The 15,224-nt window shown below is 57.7% G+C and overlaps 1 protein-coding gene across 1 annotated transcript in view; it reads left to right on the top strand.

Moving 5' to 3' along the window:
- Nucleotides 1–11,369, top strand: part of ARFGAP3 (ARF GTPase activating protein 3) — a 42,958-nt gene extending 31,589 nt beyond the window's left edge. Inside the window, exons 12-16 of the mRNA XM_037028491.1 lie at nt 185–316; nt 5,225–5,348; nt 6,736–6,826; nt 9,600–9,721; nt 10,328–11,369. Coding sequence (XP_036884386.1) covers nt 185–316; nt 5,225–5,348; nt 6,736–6,826; nt 9,600–9,721; nt 10,328–10,345 — 487 coding nt within the window. The 3' untranslated portion in view covers nt 10,346–11,369. The remainder of the gene's footprint in view (nt 1–184; nt 317–5,224; nt 5,349–6,735; nt 6,827–9,599; nt 9,722–10,327) is intronic.
- Nucleotides 11,370–15,224: the final 3,855 nt, after the last annotated feature.

Raw genomic sequence — 15,224 nt, 5'->3', positions numbered from 1 at the left:
AACGGACAGGCGAGCAGGGCACTGTGGCCGTGACTCGCCGCCTGTCTGCTGCTGTCTCATGCGGCGGACCCAGGGCTACCCCCCCATTTCAGGGAGCCTGAGAATGCAGTCACCGCACGCCGGGCGTGGGTGGGTGGGCTCAGCGAGGTCACCCAGAGTCCCTGTTCTGCTCTTTGTCTTACAGGTACTTTGAGGAGCCGGTGGAGGTAAGGAGCAGCTCTTTCTCTAGTTGGGACGACGGCTCAGACGCCTACTGGAAGAAGAAGGGCATCAGAGACCCTGACGCGGCTCCGAAAGCCACAGGGCCCCCCGACAGGTGCGAGGGGCTGGCAGTGCGGCCGTCCCCTCTGGGGGTGTCTCCGGGCTCCTGAATGAGTTTGTTCCTCTGCTTCACGGGTGTTCTTGGCACCCAGGGCTGTTTTCTGACTTTACTTTTCCCAGAAGGTGCTCTAAACAGAATTACGCAGAAACCAGTCTGTTGAGACTTTTTGACTTTTCTTGGTGCCTGGGGATTCATCCACGCACTTGTGTTCTTGCCTCTTTATCGTTGAGTCTGTTCACCCACTCACCTGGCGAAGAGCTGCCTCCAGTTAGGGGGCATTATGGGTGAAGGACTGTTTGATTCATTGTCCACACCGGGGAGCGTTGACAGTGCAGGGCGACACTGTCGGGTCACCTTGGAACAGCAGGCACAACCAAGGCTTGTCCTGGGAGACTGGGGCGCACGTGCACCCGACTTGTTCTGCGCCCCCTGTAGTGTGGAGCCGTGTGCCAGGTGCACACGGTGTGTTCAGTGTTTGCTCGGCGCCTGTGGGGCTGAGAGCGAGACGATAGGCCTGTTTGATGTGGAGACTTCCTCCCGCTGTTGTGTGGTTTGGGTGTGTACTGATTTTTGTTTACTAGGATTTTCAGGCTTTTTAAAAGTGGCCTGTTGGCTTTTTTAAAAAGCAAAGTGGCGTGTGTGCACATTATAAGTAAGAAACACGTTTGCCTCACCTCATACTAGTTTAACCTCACTTGCTGGGGTTTTGTCTGTTTTGTGTGCGTGTCTGTGTGTGCATGTCTGTGTGTGCGTGTCTGTGTGTCCTGAGAACACGAGATCTACCCCCTTCACCAGTTCCCAGCGCAGACCACTGTGTTGTTAGCTGTGGTCGCCATGCCGACCTCTCAGCCCCAGAACTCACCCGCCTGGTAAATGCGAATGGGCCCTTTAGGCCAACATCTGCCCGTTGTCCTGCACCCCACCCCCCACCACTCTGCTCTCTGTTTCTACGAGTCCAACTTTTTAAAAAATGTTAGATTCTACTTATAGATGGTTCACATAGCATTTGTCTTTCTCTGGTTAATTTAGCTTAACACAGTGTCCTCCAGTTCACCCATGTTGTCACAAATGGCAGGGTTCTTTTTTACGATAAAACAACACCCACTGTGTGTGTGTGCGCGTGCGTGTCCCTGTTTGCCTTACGCCTGCCCTGCTGACAGACACTCGGGCGTCTCCACGCCCTGCTGTCGTTGAGTTGTGCTCCAGCGAGCGTGGGGTTGCAGCGTCTCTCCCACACACTGACTTCATCCCCTCCGAACATACACCCAGGAGCAGGGTCCCTCATCCTAAGATATTTCTGGGTTTTTAGGGACTGCCGCACTGGTTTCCGAGGTGGCCGTCCCAGTGCCCTCCCCAGCGGCGGTGTGCGTGGCTCCTTCCTCCCGAGCCCGGCAGCACAGCTCTGCCTTTTGGATGCCGGCCGCTGCGCTGGGCGTGGGGCCACCCCCTTGCGGCGTTGGTTCGTGTGCACCAGATGGTCGGTGACATGGAGCCCCGTCTCGCGTGCCCGTTGGCGGTGAACATTCTCAGAACCGCTCTTGCTGCCTCCCAGACGTCTTGGTTTGTCGCATTTCCATTTTCACTGGTTTCAAGACATTCTTAAATTTCTTCTTTGGCCTTGTGGTTGTTCAGGAATGTGTTAATTTCTCTACATATTTGTGAATGTTCTGGTTTTCCCCCTGCTGTTGATTTCTACTGTTATATACTGTGGTTGGAAAGATACTTAATATGACTTCAGTCTTCTTCAGTTTGTTAAGACCTAAGATACGACTTAAATTTGTTCTGTGACCTAACACGTGGTCTGTCCTGGAGAATGTTCCGTGTGTCCAGCGCTCCAGGATGTGTGTCCTGCCGCCTTTGGGTGGAATGTCCTCGACGGTTCCGTCGGCCCGTTCGGTCCGGTGTGCAGTTCAGGTCCAGCATCCCGCCCCGGTTTTCTGCCTGGGTGATGTGTCCGTGGCTGAGAGTGGGGTACGAAGTCCGTTGCCGTTGGGGCGCCATCTGTTCTCCCTTCAGACCTGTTAGGTTTTGCTCAGCACGCTCCGTGCTCCCACGCGGGCGGGCGCGTGTCTGCAGCTGCTATCTCCGTGTGATGAATTGACCCTTTGTCATTGTTTGGTGACCTTTGTCTCCTGTTACAGTTTTTGACTTAAAGTCTGTTTTGTCTTAGATAAATACGGCTGCCCTGCGCCACTCTGGCTTCCCCTGACATGGCGTATCTTTCTCCTTTTTCCTTCCAGCCTGCGTGTGTCCTTGAAGCTCAGACAAGTCCCGGTAGGCAGCAGTGGTTGTGTCTGGTATTTTTAACCCTCACCTGAGGGCTTGCTTAGTGATTTTAGAGAGAAGGCGGGGGGGGGGGGGGGGGGGGGGGGAGACACACTGACTGGTTGCCCCTTGCAGGCACCGAAACTAGGGACCGAACCCACAACCCAGCCGTGAGCCCTGAGGGGAGTCGAACCACAACTCCAGGGACTTTCCACCCAACCGAGCCACATCCCCCAGGCTTGGTTTTTTTTTTTGTTTGATTGTTTTGGTTTTTTAAATCCATTCAGCCACTCTGTCTTTTGATACAAGAATTTAATCCATTTACATTTAAAGTTACTGTTGATTGGTAAGATTACTATTGCCATCTCATTATTTTCTGCTCATTTTGCAGTTTTCTTATTTCCTCCTCTCTCGCTGTCTTTGGGATTTGGTTCCTTTCTCTTCATCTCTGTCGTGTCTACCGCAGGTTTCTGTGTCTCCATTGCCACGAGGCTGACGTAGGACACAGCTACAGCAGCATGTTCTAGACTGGGAACAGCCTGACTTAGGTGACAGACAAAACTCTCTCACTCCCCCACCTGCATTTTGTGTCTGTGACACCAGTTTGCCTCTTTTTATGTTGCGCCTTCACTGACAGCCCGTCCACTAACAAACCGTTGTTGCTGTAGTTGTTTTTACCACTTTTGCCTTTAACCTTTATACTAGCGTTAAGTGATTTACACACCACCGTTACAGTATTCTGCGTGCGCCTTTACCGGTGCGTTTTATACTTGGTATATTTCGCGTTACTAATTAGCAGCCTTTCGTTTAGGCTTGAAGGACTCCTTTTAGCCTTCTCTTGAGACAGTCGGATGATTGGCAGTTCACCTCTGCCCTGCGGCGCGCCTGCGCGGCCTCCCTGCCGGCCAGGCTCTGCCGAGAAGCTGCTGGCAGCCTTCCCGGAGTTCCCGCCACGTGACACGCCCCTTTGCTCTGGCTACTTTCAAAATTCTCTTTGTTTTTGACTTGTGGCAGTTTTNTTTATACTTGGTATATTTCGCGTTACTAATTAGCAGCCTTTCGTTTAGGCTTGAAGGACTCCTTTTAGCCTTCTCTTGAGACAGTCGGATGATTGGCAGTTCACCTCTGCCCTGCGGCGCGCCTGCGCGGCTTCCCTGCCGGCCAGGCTCTGCCGAGAAGCTGCTGGCAGCCGTCCCGGAGTTCCCGCCACGTGACACGCCCCTTTGCTCTGGCTACTTTCAAAATTCTCTTTGTTTTTGACTTGTGGCAGTTTTGTTATAATGGATCTTGGTGAAGACCTTTTTAGATTGAATCTGTTTGGGGATTTATGAGCTTCATCTACCTGGATGTCTGTCTCTCTCTCCAGGTTGGGGAAGTATTTAGCCATTATTTCTTTAAATTCGCGTTCTGTCCTTTCCGCCCTCTCTTCCCCACCTCCCATAAGGTAGCGGTTGTTTGCTGGACGGTGTCCCATGATGCCTTTGGCTTTCTTCACCCTCGTTCTTTTCTTTCTGACAGGATAGTTTTAGATACGTTACCTCTGAGTTCACAGGTTCTTGCCTCTGCTTGATCAGGTTCCGCCGTGGGCGCTCTCTGTTGTTTTTCATTGTATTCTTCAGCCCGTAGGTTTGGGGTTTTGTGGTCCTGCTTTGTGATTTCCCTGTCTCTTGAACTTCTTTTGTTATGTGTGATTACATTCCAGGTTTTGTGGAGTTGTTTTTCTGCATTCTTGTAGGCAGAGAAGCTTCCTTATGACAAGGATTTTGAATTCTTTGTCGGGAAGCTCTTTGGGGCCAGTTCCTGGAAGCTGACTGTCCCTTCGTGGTGTCCTCTTCCCTTGATCTTTCACGTCCCTCCGAGTCTTGTCCAGCGCCAGCCCTGCTCGGCCTGTGAGGCTCTCTCAGACCCTTTCTACGGTGCCCTCTGCCTCACTCCTCACTCCTTCCCCGGGTGAATTTGGAGGATGGTGTGTCTTCTCTCAGTCCCGCCAAGCCATGCTGGGTGCCGAGAGCCTCCCATTTGTCTCCGAGGGTGGAGCCCTGAACCGCTCACGTCCGTGTGCTTCCCCCAGCCCCACGGCGTCAGGCTGGCTTTCCGCAGAGGCCTGTCCCCACCAGCTGCACGTGCAGGGAGCGGGCTGTGGGGGGAGGGGTGCGGGGGGGGCACAGAGAGCCCTGGACGGCCCCAGTGCACCTGCTGGGAGCGCCGCAGACGGAGTGTGCCGGCAGCCTGTGAGCGGGCCTCTTCATGGAGTCTGCAAGGAGCTTAGTAGGACCCACGTGCCCTTGATGCGTTCCCCGCCTCTCCCAGCCCTCGGCCACGTCCCACACAGCTGGGGAGACCAGCACCCACTCACCGCCCTCTCCCTTGCCCCCACGGGAGGCTCTCACTTGCCCCAAGGTGGGCCTCTCTGGGCGCCGATCTGTGCCACCTTGGGGGAGGGATGATGCGGGCAAAGGGAAGCCGTTTCTTTCACCTTCTTTAATGTGCACAGGCTTGGCTGTTGTGCCCCAGGGGTGTGCTGGGCTCTCCCTCATCTGTGGGGGACATCAAATTCCACATAGCAGGGTGGCGGCGGGCACTCCTCCTCTGCCAGCTTGCTAATGTCTCTCCTACTTTGGCTGTTTCCAACTGTAGACCTACTACTCGCCGCAAGCCAGACTACGAGCCAGTTGAAAATACAGATGAGGCCCAGAAGAAGTTTGGCAACGTCAAAGCTATTTCATCAGATATGTACTTTGGAAGGCAAGCCCAGGCTGAGGTGAGTGTTGGAGAGTTTCTGCGTGGGTCCCCCGGAGCAGGCGATGGGTGCCGCATGGGTGGGAAGCCCCTCACCCAGACGGCGGGAGGAGGACCTGCCCCCAGGGCTTCCTGACCAACCACCACACCCTGCTCCCCAGCTGGGGCAGGGGCTGGGGCAGGGGCCGTCTCCTCTGTCCCTCCTCTCCATCCTCAGTGTTCTGAGTAGCCATCAATGTCTTTTCCATACCCTTTTTCAGTACCCATTCAGCATCTTTTTTTAAAAATATTTTTATTTATTTATCTTTAGAGGGGAAGGGAAGGAGAGAGGGAGAGAAATATCAATGTATGGTTGCCTCTGCCAAGGACACACAATGTATTGTGCGTCCCCTGCCGGGAACTGGCCTGCAACCCAGGTATGTGCCCTGACTGGGAATCGAACCTCGATCCTCTGGTTCGCAGGCCCGTGCTCAATCCACTGAGCTACACCAGCCAGGTTCATTCAGCATCTTTTAATAATTTCGTGGTGACTTTGACACAGCTGTGGTTCAGTCGTTCCTAAGCACAGTTAAACGGAGCGTGGGGGTGTGCTTTTGGAGGGTGGGTATGTTTGTTTCAGACTGTCACGTCGCTCCTTGTAGGTGCCTGTGCCCAGTCTTAGTGGGGTCTGCTGAGCAGCAACCCTCCAGTGGAGACGGGGGCGGGGTTGGGGGCTTGCAAGAAGCCCCTGGAGATTCCAAGTGCGCAGCCAGACGTCTGGGGCCATCCAGAGAAATCTTTACTGAAGTGCACCGATTTGACTTTTAGTGGTAGACCATCCACCGCATTTTAAGAGTATGTAGAGTGAACCTGACCAGCGTGACTTGGTTGGGTGTTGTTGGTTCTGTTCCCTGTCAAGGGCCGTTCCTGGGGTGCAGGTTCGGTCTCCAGTCAGGGCGCAGACAAAAAGCAGCCAATCAGTGTTCCTTTTCCTCTCTTTCTCCATCCCTTTCCATTTCTCTAAAAATAAATAAATCTTTTTTAAAAAATGCATATTGAGAGTGTCACTGGGCTTTTCCCCAGCCCCTACAATCTGCCTTGCTTTAAAGTTGACCAGGTTTGAGTTCGGTTGCAGAACACAGAATGGGTGTTGGGGGAGAGCTTCCTGGAGCGGCCCCTGGCGGTGGCTTGTCTCACTCTGCGTGTCCCCTCGTACCAATCTTGGGCCGTGGTGGCGGTGGCTGATCTGCCTGCCTCTGACCTGCGCGACGTGAACGTCGGGCCACTGGCCCTGCCATGGCGAGGCCTTCAGCAGCTGTTGGAGGGAGTGAGCCCATGGGACACGTTGAAACGGCGGTCCCTCCGCAGCTCTTTCTCTAAGTCCCTCGTGGCAGTTGGAGCCTGACGTCTCCTTTCCCCATCTCGTCCAGTACGAAACCCGGGCGCGGCTGGAGAGGCTTTCGGGGAGCTCCGCCATAAGCTCGGCCGACCTGTTTGATGAGCAGAGGAAGCAGGCAGCAGGTAAGGCGGGAAGGGTTGGTCTACGCCGTGTCCGTGCCGGGAATGCGTGCGCTCCGTGGAGGACGTCGCACTGTCGGAGGCGACAACCGCCGTTCGAGGCCCTCATCTCCTCTGCAGGCAGGCAAGGCCCAGTCGCTCTTCCAGGCTTTGCCTGTCAGGAGGCTGAGCCATGTGATTAAGCAGCACCCCCCAGGGTACCTGACGAGTCGTCTTCCTGCAACATTGTCACAGATGAGTGTCCCCAGCACAGTGTGAACCTGGTGTCTGATCTAGGTGGTGTCACAGTCCAGGGCTCGCTGACCACCCCCTAACTGGGAGACCTTGAACGTCCCACGCTGCTTTCAGTCTCCTCTGGAAAGCGGGTGGATGATACCTTCCTCACGTGGGTGACAGAGGCTTAAATGGAGTCTGACACAGAAAGTGCCCTCTCAGGGTCTGGCACAGGGCGGGTCCTCCCAGGCCCCTCCCAAGCCCCAGGGGCAGGCAGGGCAGATGGAGCAGGTGACTCCCCCAGCCTCAGTCCTCTAGGACAGGGTACAGGCAGGTGGAGAGGAGTTTCCTGCCTCCCCATCCCGCTTCAGGGTCCAGACTTTGGTGGGGAGGTGACCGGGAGCCCCAGGGACTGAGCCTGAGAGTTTAGACGGTGAGTGACAGTTAAGTGAGTAAATGCACAAGAACAGAGGCTAAACCGGGTCTGGGTTTGTTCCTTCCTCTCTCTTTTTTTTTTTTTTTGAGAGGGAGAGAAACATCAATGTGTGGCTGCCTCTCACGTGTCCCCCTCCTGGGGACCTGGCCTGCAACCCAGGTGTGTGCCCCGACTGGGAGTCAGACTGGCAACCCTTTGTGCCCAGGCCGGTGCGCAGTCCACCAAGCCACCCCGACTGGGGCTGTTCCTCCCTCATGCAGTGTCTGGGCAGGCAGTTTGGGACCGGGGCACTGTGTTCCCGGCGCCAGGAACCCGGGCCCCTTTCATCTTGTCGTTCACGACCTGCATTCTCTACTTCGCCTCATGCCCAATATGGCTGCGCCAGCCCAGCTGTCAGCCTGCGTAAGGGCAGGAGGGAGGGAGAGAGCAGGCACTTCTGCCCACATCCTAGTGACCTGAACTCTGTCACTTGGACAGAGTTTGCTGCAAGGCTTAGAATTCGGGAGTTCTCTGCGGAGAAGGGGTGGAGAGGAGTGACATGGGGATCTGTCAGCCATCCCCCTGGGGATCGCAGGGCACCTGGGGACCGACCGTCAGCGAGGGATTGCTGTCCCCCAGCAGCTCTGCCCAGACCCGGGCAGGGTCTGAGGGGGCCAAGTGGTGGAAGGGCTGTGGTCCTGCCTCCACTGTGCCCTCCTCTCTGAACGTTCCCTGGGTTGGAGGTTTGTCATAGGTGGAGGTGCCGCCTCTGAGGCCACCACCGCTGACCTCTGTCCACACCTACGCAGCGACACAGGACCGCCCTGTGCAGTGGTGACACTGGGACCCTGACCCTTCATGCTCAGGACCCCATGTGGGCTCCATGGTTCCTGGAAAGACCTGTTTTACAGGCTTGGCTGCGGGGGAGTGACCGAGTCAGGATTCAAACCCTGATCCCGTCACGCGGCTGGGCTTCTGCTCTGTCGTCGACAAAAGCCCACAGAATTGTAAAGAGTCTGCTGGAGGCAAAGGGAGGGGCCCTTACAGCCCCTCCCCAGGGGGCAGGGTCCTGGGAGCATCAGGGAGGGTAAGCCTGTCCCTGCCCTCTTGTTCTCTGGGGGGGACCTGGCTTCTGCCGCCTGAGGAGCAGGCGGGTGGAGCGCAGGGGGTAGCTGGGCTGGGCTCCCTGGAGGACCCGTAGGTTCGGGTTCATGCACAGCCCCCGAGCCCCTCCAGCGTGTGACTGCGGTTGTGTGGCACAAGGTCACCACCAAGTCCTGGCTGTTAGCTTCGTGGTGGTAGGCTGGCACCCTTCGCCCCTGGCGAGGGCAGTGTGCTAGTGTACACACTGGGGCAGCCGGAACTCAGCAAGAGAACCCCGGCTGCCACCGGCCTCGGCAGAGGGGTGAGGGGATGGCCTCTGTGCCCGGGAGGCCTGGAGGGAGCAGCTCGGCTCAGACCCCCACAGCCGCATAGGGACAGGCCCACCCCTTCAGCTCACCTCCCTGGGTGGGCCTGGTTTCCTGTCAAGGGGATCCCTCTGCCCGCCCTGGAGGCGGGGGGGGGGGGGGGGGCGGAGAACAGCCCCAGCCCCAGCTGCTGTGGCGCAGCAGCCCCGCCAGTAGCCTCAGAGCCAGCAGGCGGCTCTCCTCGCTGACAGTACGCAACCCCTGGAGGGCCCTGCTGGGCCAGGCCTGGGCCCTGTGCCCATCCGTTGGCAGGGGGGGGGGGCTTTCCCAAAAGAGGGGGGAAGGGACGCTGAGCTCACAAAACCACAGGAGTCCGTCCACTATCCACTGAATCCTTCCTTATCAGGTCTTGTGTTAAGTACCCGGAGGAAATAGGCGTCCAGAGGGTAGGAACCCCTCCAGAGGCACACGGCTTGGACGCGCCTGTGCCAGTAATGCACCCGCGGCGGTCTTCGGACCCCAAGCCACGTCTCCCCACAGGGGTGTGCAGCTGGGGGCACGTGCAGGGTGGTGGGGCTGGTGCCGCAACCCGCCTCCTGACCCCAGTGCAGGTCCCCTCCCTGGACCGCAGGTGGGGGTGAGGGTGGGGAGGGGCCCATAAGATCTGAAGTCACCGCGTGCCTGGCACTGGTCGTGCGGCCAGGGCAGAGTGACAAGCCAGCGTCCACTCTGTGTGCAGGAAGCTACAACCTCACGAACGTGCTGCCCACCGCCCCCGACATGGCCCAGCTGAAGCAGGGGGTGAGGTCTGTGGCCGGGAAGCTGTCTGTCTTTGCTAACGGAGTCATGACTTCAATTCAGGTGAGCAGAGCGTGGGGACGATTGCGGCGTGCCAGAGGGTTCACATTCACCCCGTCCCCAAGGGCTGGAAAGCGAGACCGTGGTTTCATCCATGTGGCTGCTGCAGTGTGACCTGGACCTCTCTGCTGGTGACAGGGTTTCTGGTTACAGTGCGGAGCCCCTCCGTGTCCCGAAGGGCAGCTGAGCCCCCAGCAGTCCTTCTGAGTAGGTGACATCCCTGATTTATAGACGGTTGTCCCCATTTCACAGTTCACCCCTTTCTGTATCCCTGCCTGTGGCTGAGGAGGCAGGACCACAGCCGCGTTCTCCCGTTGCCCCGTTGCTTCACTCAGCGGGACCCGCGTCAGGGTTCGGCCCCCAGAGAGTTCCCTTCCTCCCGTCAGACTTGCCTCCCGGGGCTTGGCCCTCGGCCTGTGCTGCCCGCCCGCCCGCCCAGACACTTTGCCCCCGTGCCCCCCGCCCCCGGCCCAGGAGCTGCACAGTCGCCTGCATGGGGCACCCGCGGCCGACCGGAGTCCCCGTGAGCAGCGCCTGGCAGGGCCGTGTGGTGGGGGTGCAGAGCCCTGCAGAGGGTTTGTGACTGTCTCCCGGGCCCTCTCTCTTTAGGACCGTTACGGTTCTTAGCCCCGATGTCCCGTGTTTCGTGGAGACATTCCTCCCCGGTGAACCCGTGGCCACCATGCGGACTGCAGTGAAGACTGGCCAGTTTTGCAGACTGTTTAGCTGCCGTCTCAGGTAGCATATCCACCTTGCTGACTTGTAACATTTCTCTTGATGCAGTAGAAGCTTTATTGTCATATCTGTTTGTGTTCCTTCCTGCACGTGCCCTCCCTTCGGTGTATCCGTGTGTATCCTTGGGTGCGTATCCTTGCCGTGCTTTCTTGGAATCTTTGGTTCTAACCGCTGGGGGCCTGGGGACTCAAGCGCCTCTCACCTGCCCAAGGACAGAGAGCCTTCATGGGGGTCTGCACACACACGACCTGCAGGCTGGGGGCCCCCAGAGCCAGCTGACGCCAGGCGGGCCTCGGGGAACGCACCTCACAACACACATTTCGTTAAAAAATGGAGCAAAGGATAAAAATGAAGGACCGAAAATGCCCAGTGCCTAATGGGGTGTATTGCTTCCTTTGTACTTCCACATAGGAAGGGGTTTCAAAATGACGTTTAAAGGCATCTGTCCCCTTGTAAATGGTGTATTTTGTGTGACCTGTAAATTCAGAAACAGTTTCCCGCGAGGCTGTGACAAACCCAAGCCTCTGCGTCGCCGGGAGAACTAACCTTTGACGAGGCCGCGTGGGCGTGGCCCCCGCGTGTGTTCAGGGGTGGGCGGAGTGCCCAGGACTGACAGTGAGAGCGGCGGGAAGACACACGGAAACACTTTAGTGTGTGGGAAAGTAGTAGCTGTGATCGGGCAGTTTTGTCAATATTTTTTATCTTAATCTTCATTTTCAAAAAATTAACAGAATGTGTGTAAATGAATAAAGTAATGTGGCTGTGTTTTAGACAGCTCTAGAGTATATTGTTCGGAGGAGTGACATGTACTTGAAATTCGCTGAACCAGAAATGCGGTTTCAACCGAGTATTTTGTGAATCTTTCTTGAAATCCCCAGTTTGTAGACTTCTAAATAAACAGCTGCAGCAGACCACACTGCCGGCTCTCCTCTTGAGTGGGGGCTTGTGGTGTGACCGTGACGCGTGTTCGAATGAGGATGTGGTTTCCGTGGATCTGTTTCATGTGTGTTCAGGTCACTGACTGAGGGGCGCAGTGGCGGGGGGTGGGGGCTGTCGTGACAAGATACCCCAGACAGGGGGCTTCACCAGCAGAGGGTGTGACCCTGCAGTGCCGGTGGCCAGAAGTCTGAGGGCACAACGCCCTCTGGACAGTGTCTGGAGAGGCCTTGCTCTTCCCTTGGGTGGCCTTTCCTGGGAGAGAGCCAGGGGCCACTGGGTCCTATGGGACCTCGGCCCCTCCCTTATAGCCTCACGTGACTCAAGTTACTTCCCAAACACCCTGCCTCCAAGTCCCATCCAATGGAGAGTCAGGGCCCCACACGTGGATTTGGGGGCAGACTCTGCACGGGGACCGTGTCGGTGAGGGGCTCACACTGGCTGCACTGCTCCAGGTGCAGTGTTGGGCTTGGTCCACAACCACCCTCCCCACCCCCCGCCCCCTTAAATGTCGGGTGCACAGGTCAGGTTCCTGGTTTTTCTGTGGGTGGGAGGCGGGGCCAGACTGCTGAAGGCCACTCTCTCTGACCCCTGGGTGCCCTGCTCCTCCCATCATGGGACTTCCTCCTAGGGTCCCTGCTCCAGGCCTTGCCAGGACACCTCTCCTGAGCTTTCCACATGCAGCTGTGGGGCTCCTTTTAATTTATTTTTTTTTATTTTTAGAGAGGAACACCAGCCAGGGAAAGCTGTCCCTGCAAAGGTGCTTCAGAGAGGGCTCTGAGCGCAGTGCCTCGCTGTGCAGGGCAGGTGCTGGGGGCTCAATTCACTCACCCCAAACTGGCGCGCGCGCGCGCGCGCGTGTGTGTGTGTGTGTGAGAGAGAGAGAGAGAGAGAGAGAGAGAGAGACACTGTGACTTTGGTGTGTGTATGTGTGTGTGTGAGAGACTGTGACTTTGGTGTGTGTGTGTGTGTGTGTGTGTGTGTGTGTGAGACTGTGACTTTAGTGTGTGTTCCTGGCCCATTTATCCTTGGGCCTTGGCGTTTTGATTTTTAGTCAGTTTGCATGCGTGCTCATGCGGTAAAGAACACGGTGATTTGACCGTCCAAAGCCAAAGCCGGGTGACTNGTGTGTGTGTGTGTGTGTGTGTGTGAGAGAGAGAGAGAGAGAGAGACTGTGACTTTGGTGTGGGTGTGTGTGTGTTTGAGACTGTGACTTTGGTGTGTGTATGTGTGTGTGTGAGAGACTGTGACTTTAGTGTGTGTTCCTGGCCCATTTATCCTTGGGCCTTGGCGTTTTGATTTTTAGTCAGTTTGCATGCGTGCTCATGCGGTAAAGAACACGGTGATTTGACCGTCCAAAGCCAAAGCCGGGTGACTTGTGGAGACTTGGAGAAGCAAAGGTGGGAGAGGGGAGAGGCAGGGGTGTGTGTGCCTGCCCACACCAGGACAAGTCGCTTTGATGGCCCGGCGTTTCTGACCACCAAGCAGAGCAGTCAGGGACGCAGGGGAGTAGAAGTGAATCGAGATGGAGGTGCTGCTGCGGAGAGGCCGGGCCCCGTGAGGTTGGACCCAGCGCAGAGACCGGGGCTGCGCAAGGTGCTAGGGCACCAGCTGGAGCCAGCAGAGCTCCTCCCGGCCCCAAAGGGCCTGTGATGCCAGGACCAGGCTGCAGCTCGAGGACACCCACCCAGCCTGCGGCTCCCAAGACGAACACAGGCCTCCGCCAGCTCCTGCTCTGCCCGAGAGCCGGGCTGGAAACGTGACCCTCCACCAATCCTGCGTGCGGAGCACCCCAGAGTCCCGGGCTGGGGCCCCAGGTCTCCTCATGGGCATTTCCCTTGGCGAGGGCACGTCTCTTCCCCCCACCCCACCCCTGAGCCCTGCGGGGCTCCACCCCAGAGCCCCACTTCCCCACACCCCCGTCTGAGGCCGGTTTTCCAGCACCCTGTTCGTTTCACCGTCCACAGCCCTTTTCCTGCCCACACCTGCTGCCAACACCCACGGAGAGCCTGTGGCCGTGGAAAAGGGGTTGCTACGCTGGGCGGACAAGCAACACTATCCCAGGATGCACGGTGGGTGGTGGGGGTGAGGCAAGATGAGGACCCGGGCACCCTGGCATCAGGGTCTGGGCCTGCCACTGGGAGTCAGGGTGACCGGGACCTCGTCCCCGCTGCCCCAAGTGGTGCTTCTGCCCTGGTACTGAGGCTGCTGGCCTCCCTCCCTGGCCCCCAAACACTCTGCTCTCACCTGCAGGGCTCAGAGGCCTGTGTGTGCTCTGCCCTGTGCCTGGTTCCCGGGGCCCTTGTGCCTTCTCCCTGCCCTTCCTGGTCCACCTTCCTCTGTTTGCTGTTCTTATTGGGCGGCTGGCCCAGGCCATTTGTCTCACCGAAAACAAAAGCGCAGTGGCAGGAACGACAGCTGTGGCCCAGGCAGGGACAGGTGGCTGGACACACAGAGGCAGGGGAAACGAGGGAACAGACACCAGGAGTCTCTCCAGCCACACAGGCTTGTCTTGCAAACCATCTCCCTCTGCCTGGTCTCCCTCCCTCCCTCCCTCTGTGCTGGCTCCTCTCTGGGGCCTCAGCCCACTCCCTGGGAGAGCGCAGTCGCGCACTGTCCAGCCCCAGGGGAGAAGCTCAGATGTGGGGCCCTGCGTCCTGGGGACGGGCCCTTTTCTGACTCCATCCCCACAGTGCCACCCGCCCCAGACATGACCTCTGAGTCCTGAGCCCCCGTTCCTATCTGTCACGCACCCTCTGCCCTCCCCGACGACTGGTGGGCTTCACCCCTGTCTGCACCACACACCATGGGCCTGGAGGCTGCCCTCCTGCAGGGCTGTGCCTGCAGCTGGCGTTGGTGCCAGGGCTGGGCTCCTGGCAGGTTATATGTTTGCTTAGGCATCGGGTGATAATGGCCACAGGAACCCTGCATGGACTCTGTGGGTAGAACCTCCAGTTTCTCTGGAGTTGGGTGAACAGAGGACCCAAGTACCTGTTTGCAGACACCTGGGAAGTCCCTGTGAGGTCTCTAGGTTTTGCTTCAGCAGTTTTATGCGACTGAATTGCTTCTCATGGACACAGATGCTGAGAAGGAGGAGCCCCTGGCTGTGGTGTGTGGGGAGGAGAGAGCTCAGACAGGGGCCTGGTGCATGTGGTGGGAAGAGGGGGCCTAGAAAGAGAGAGAGAGCGAAGTGGAAACATCTCACCTCGTCAGTCTCCAGGACATGCATAAACATTCGTTCTTCACCGTGGCTTTGGTTTTTCACGGGGGTGGGCAGCCTGCGGGGGGGCGGGGCGGCCTCCAGGTGGAGTGAGTGAGTGGGAGACCCTGTGGAGGCGGTGGGCAGTGGGGCCGGACAGGGAGGCAGTGGGGGTCTCGGAAACAACTGCAGCAGCACCCCTGGGGTCGGCAGCACGTCCTCCCTGTGTCTTCGACCACCAGGCTCCGATCCCTTTCACTGCAGATTGCTGTCCTCGCCAGGCCGGAGCAGGGCGGCCAATGGGATCTCCCTCTACAGGAGCCCTACTGGCTCCAGGCTAGAATGAACTCCCAGGAGAGGGCTGTGATTGGCTAAGCTCCACTCAGCACTCACCTCGCCCCCACCCCCAACCAATCATGAGCAACCTGAGGACAGAGTGAGGTAAGAACAGGTGCTGCCGCCCTGGCTGCTGTGGCTCAGTGGATTGGACGTCAGCCTGTGAACCAAAGGGTCGCTGGTTCCATTCCCCGTCAGGGCACATGCCTGGGTTTCGGGCCAGGTACCCAGTGCGGGGCACGTGAGAGGCAACCACACATGGATGTTTCTCTCCCTCTTTCTCCCTCCCTTCCCCTCTCT

This window comes from Sturnira hondurensis, unplaced genomic scaffold, assembly GCF_014824575.4.
Source record: "Sturnira hondurensis isolate 20B ecotype Veracruz unplaced genomic scaffold, ASM1482457v3 Scaffold0019978, whole genome shotgun sequence".
NCBI lineage: Eukaryota > Metazoa > Chordata > Mammalia > Chiroptera > Phyllostomidae > Sturnira > Sturnira hondurensis.
Note: the sequence above shows the minus strand (reverse complement) of the source record. Positions and strands in the feature narration are given on the sequence as shown.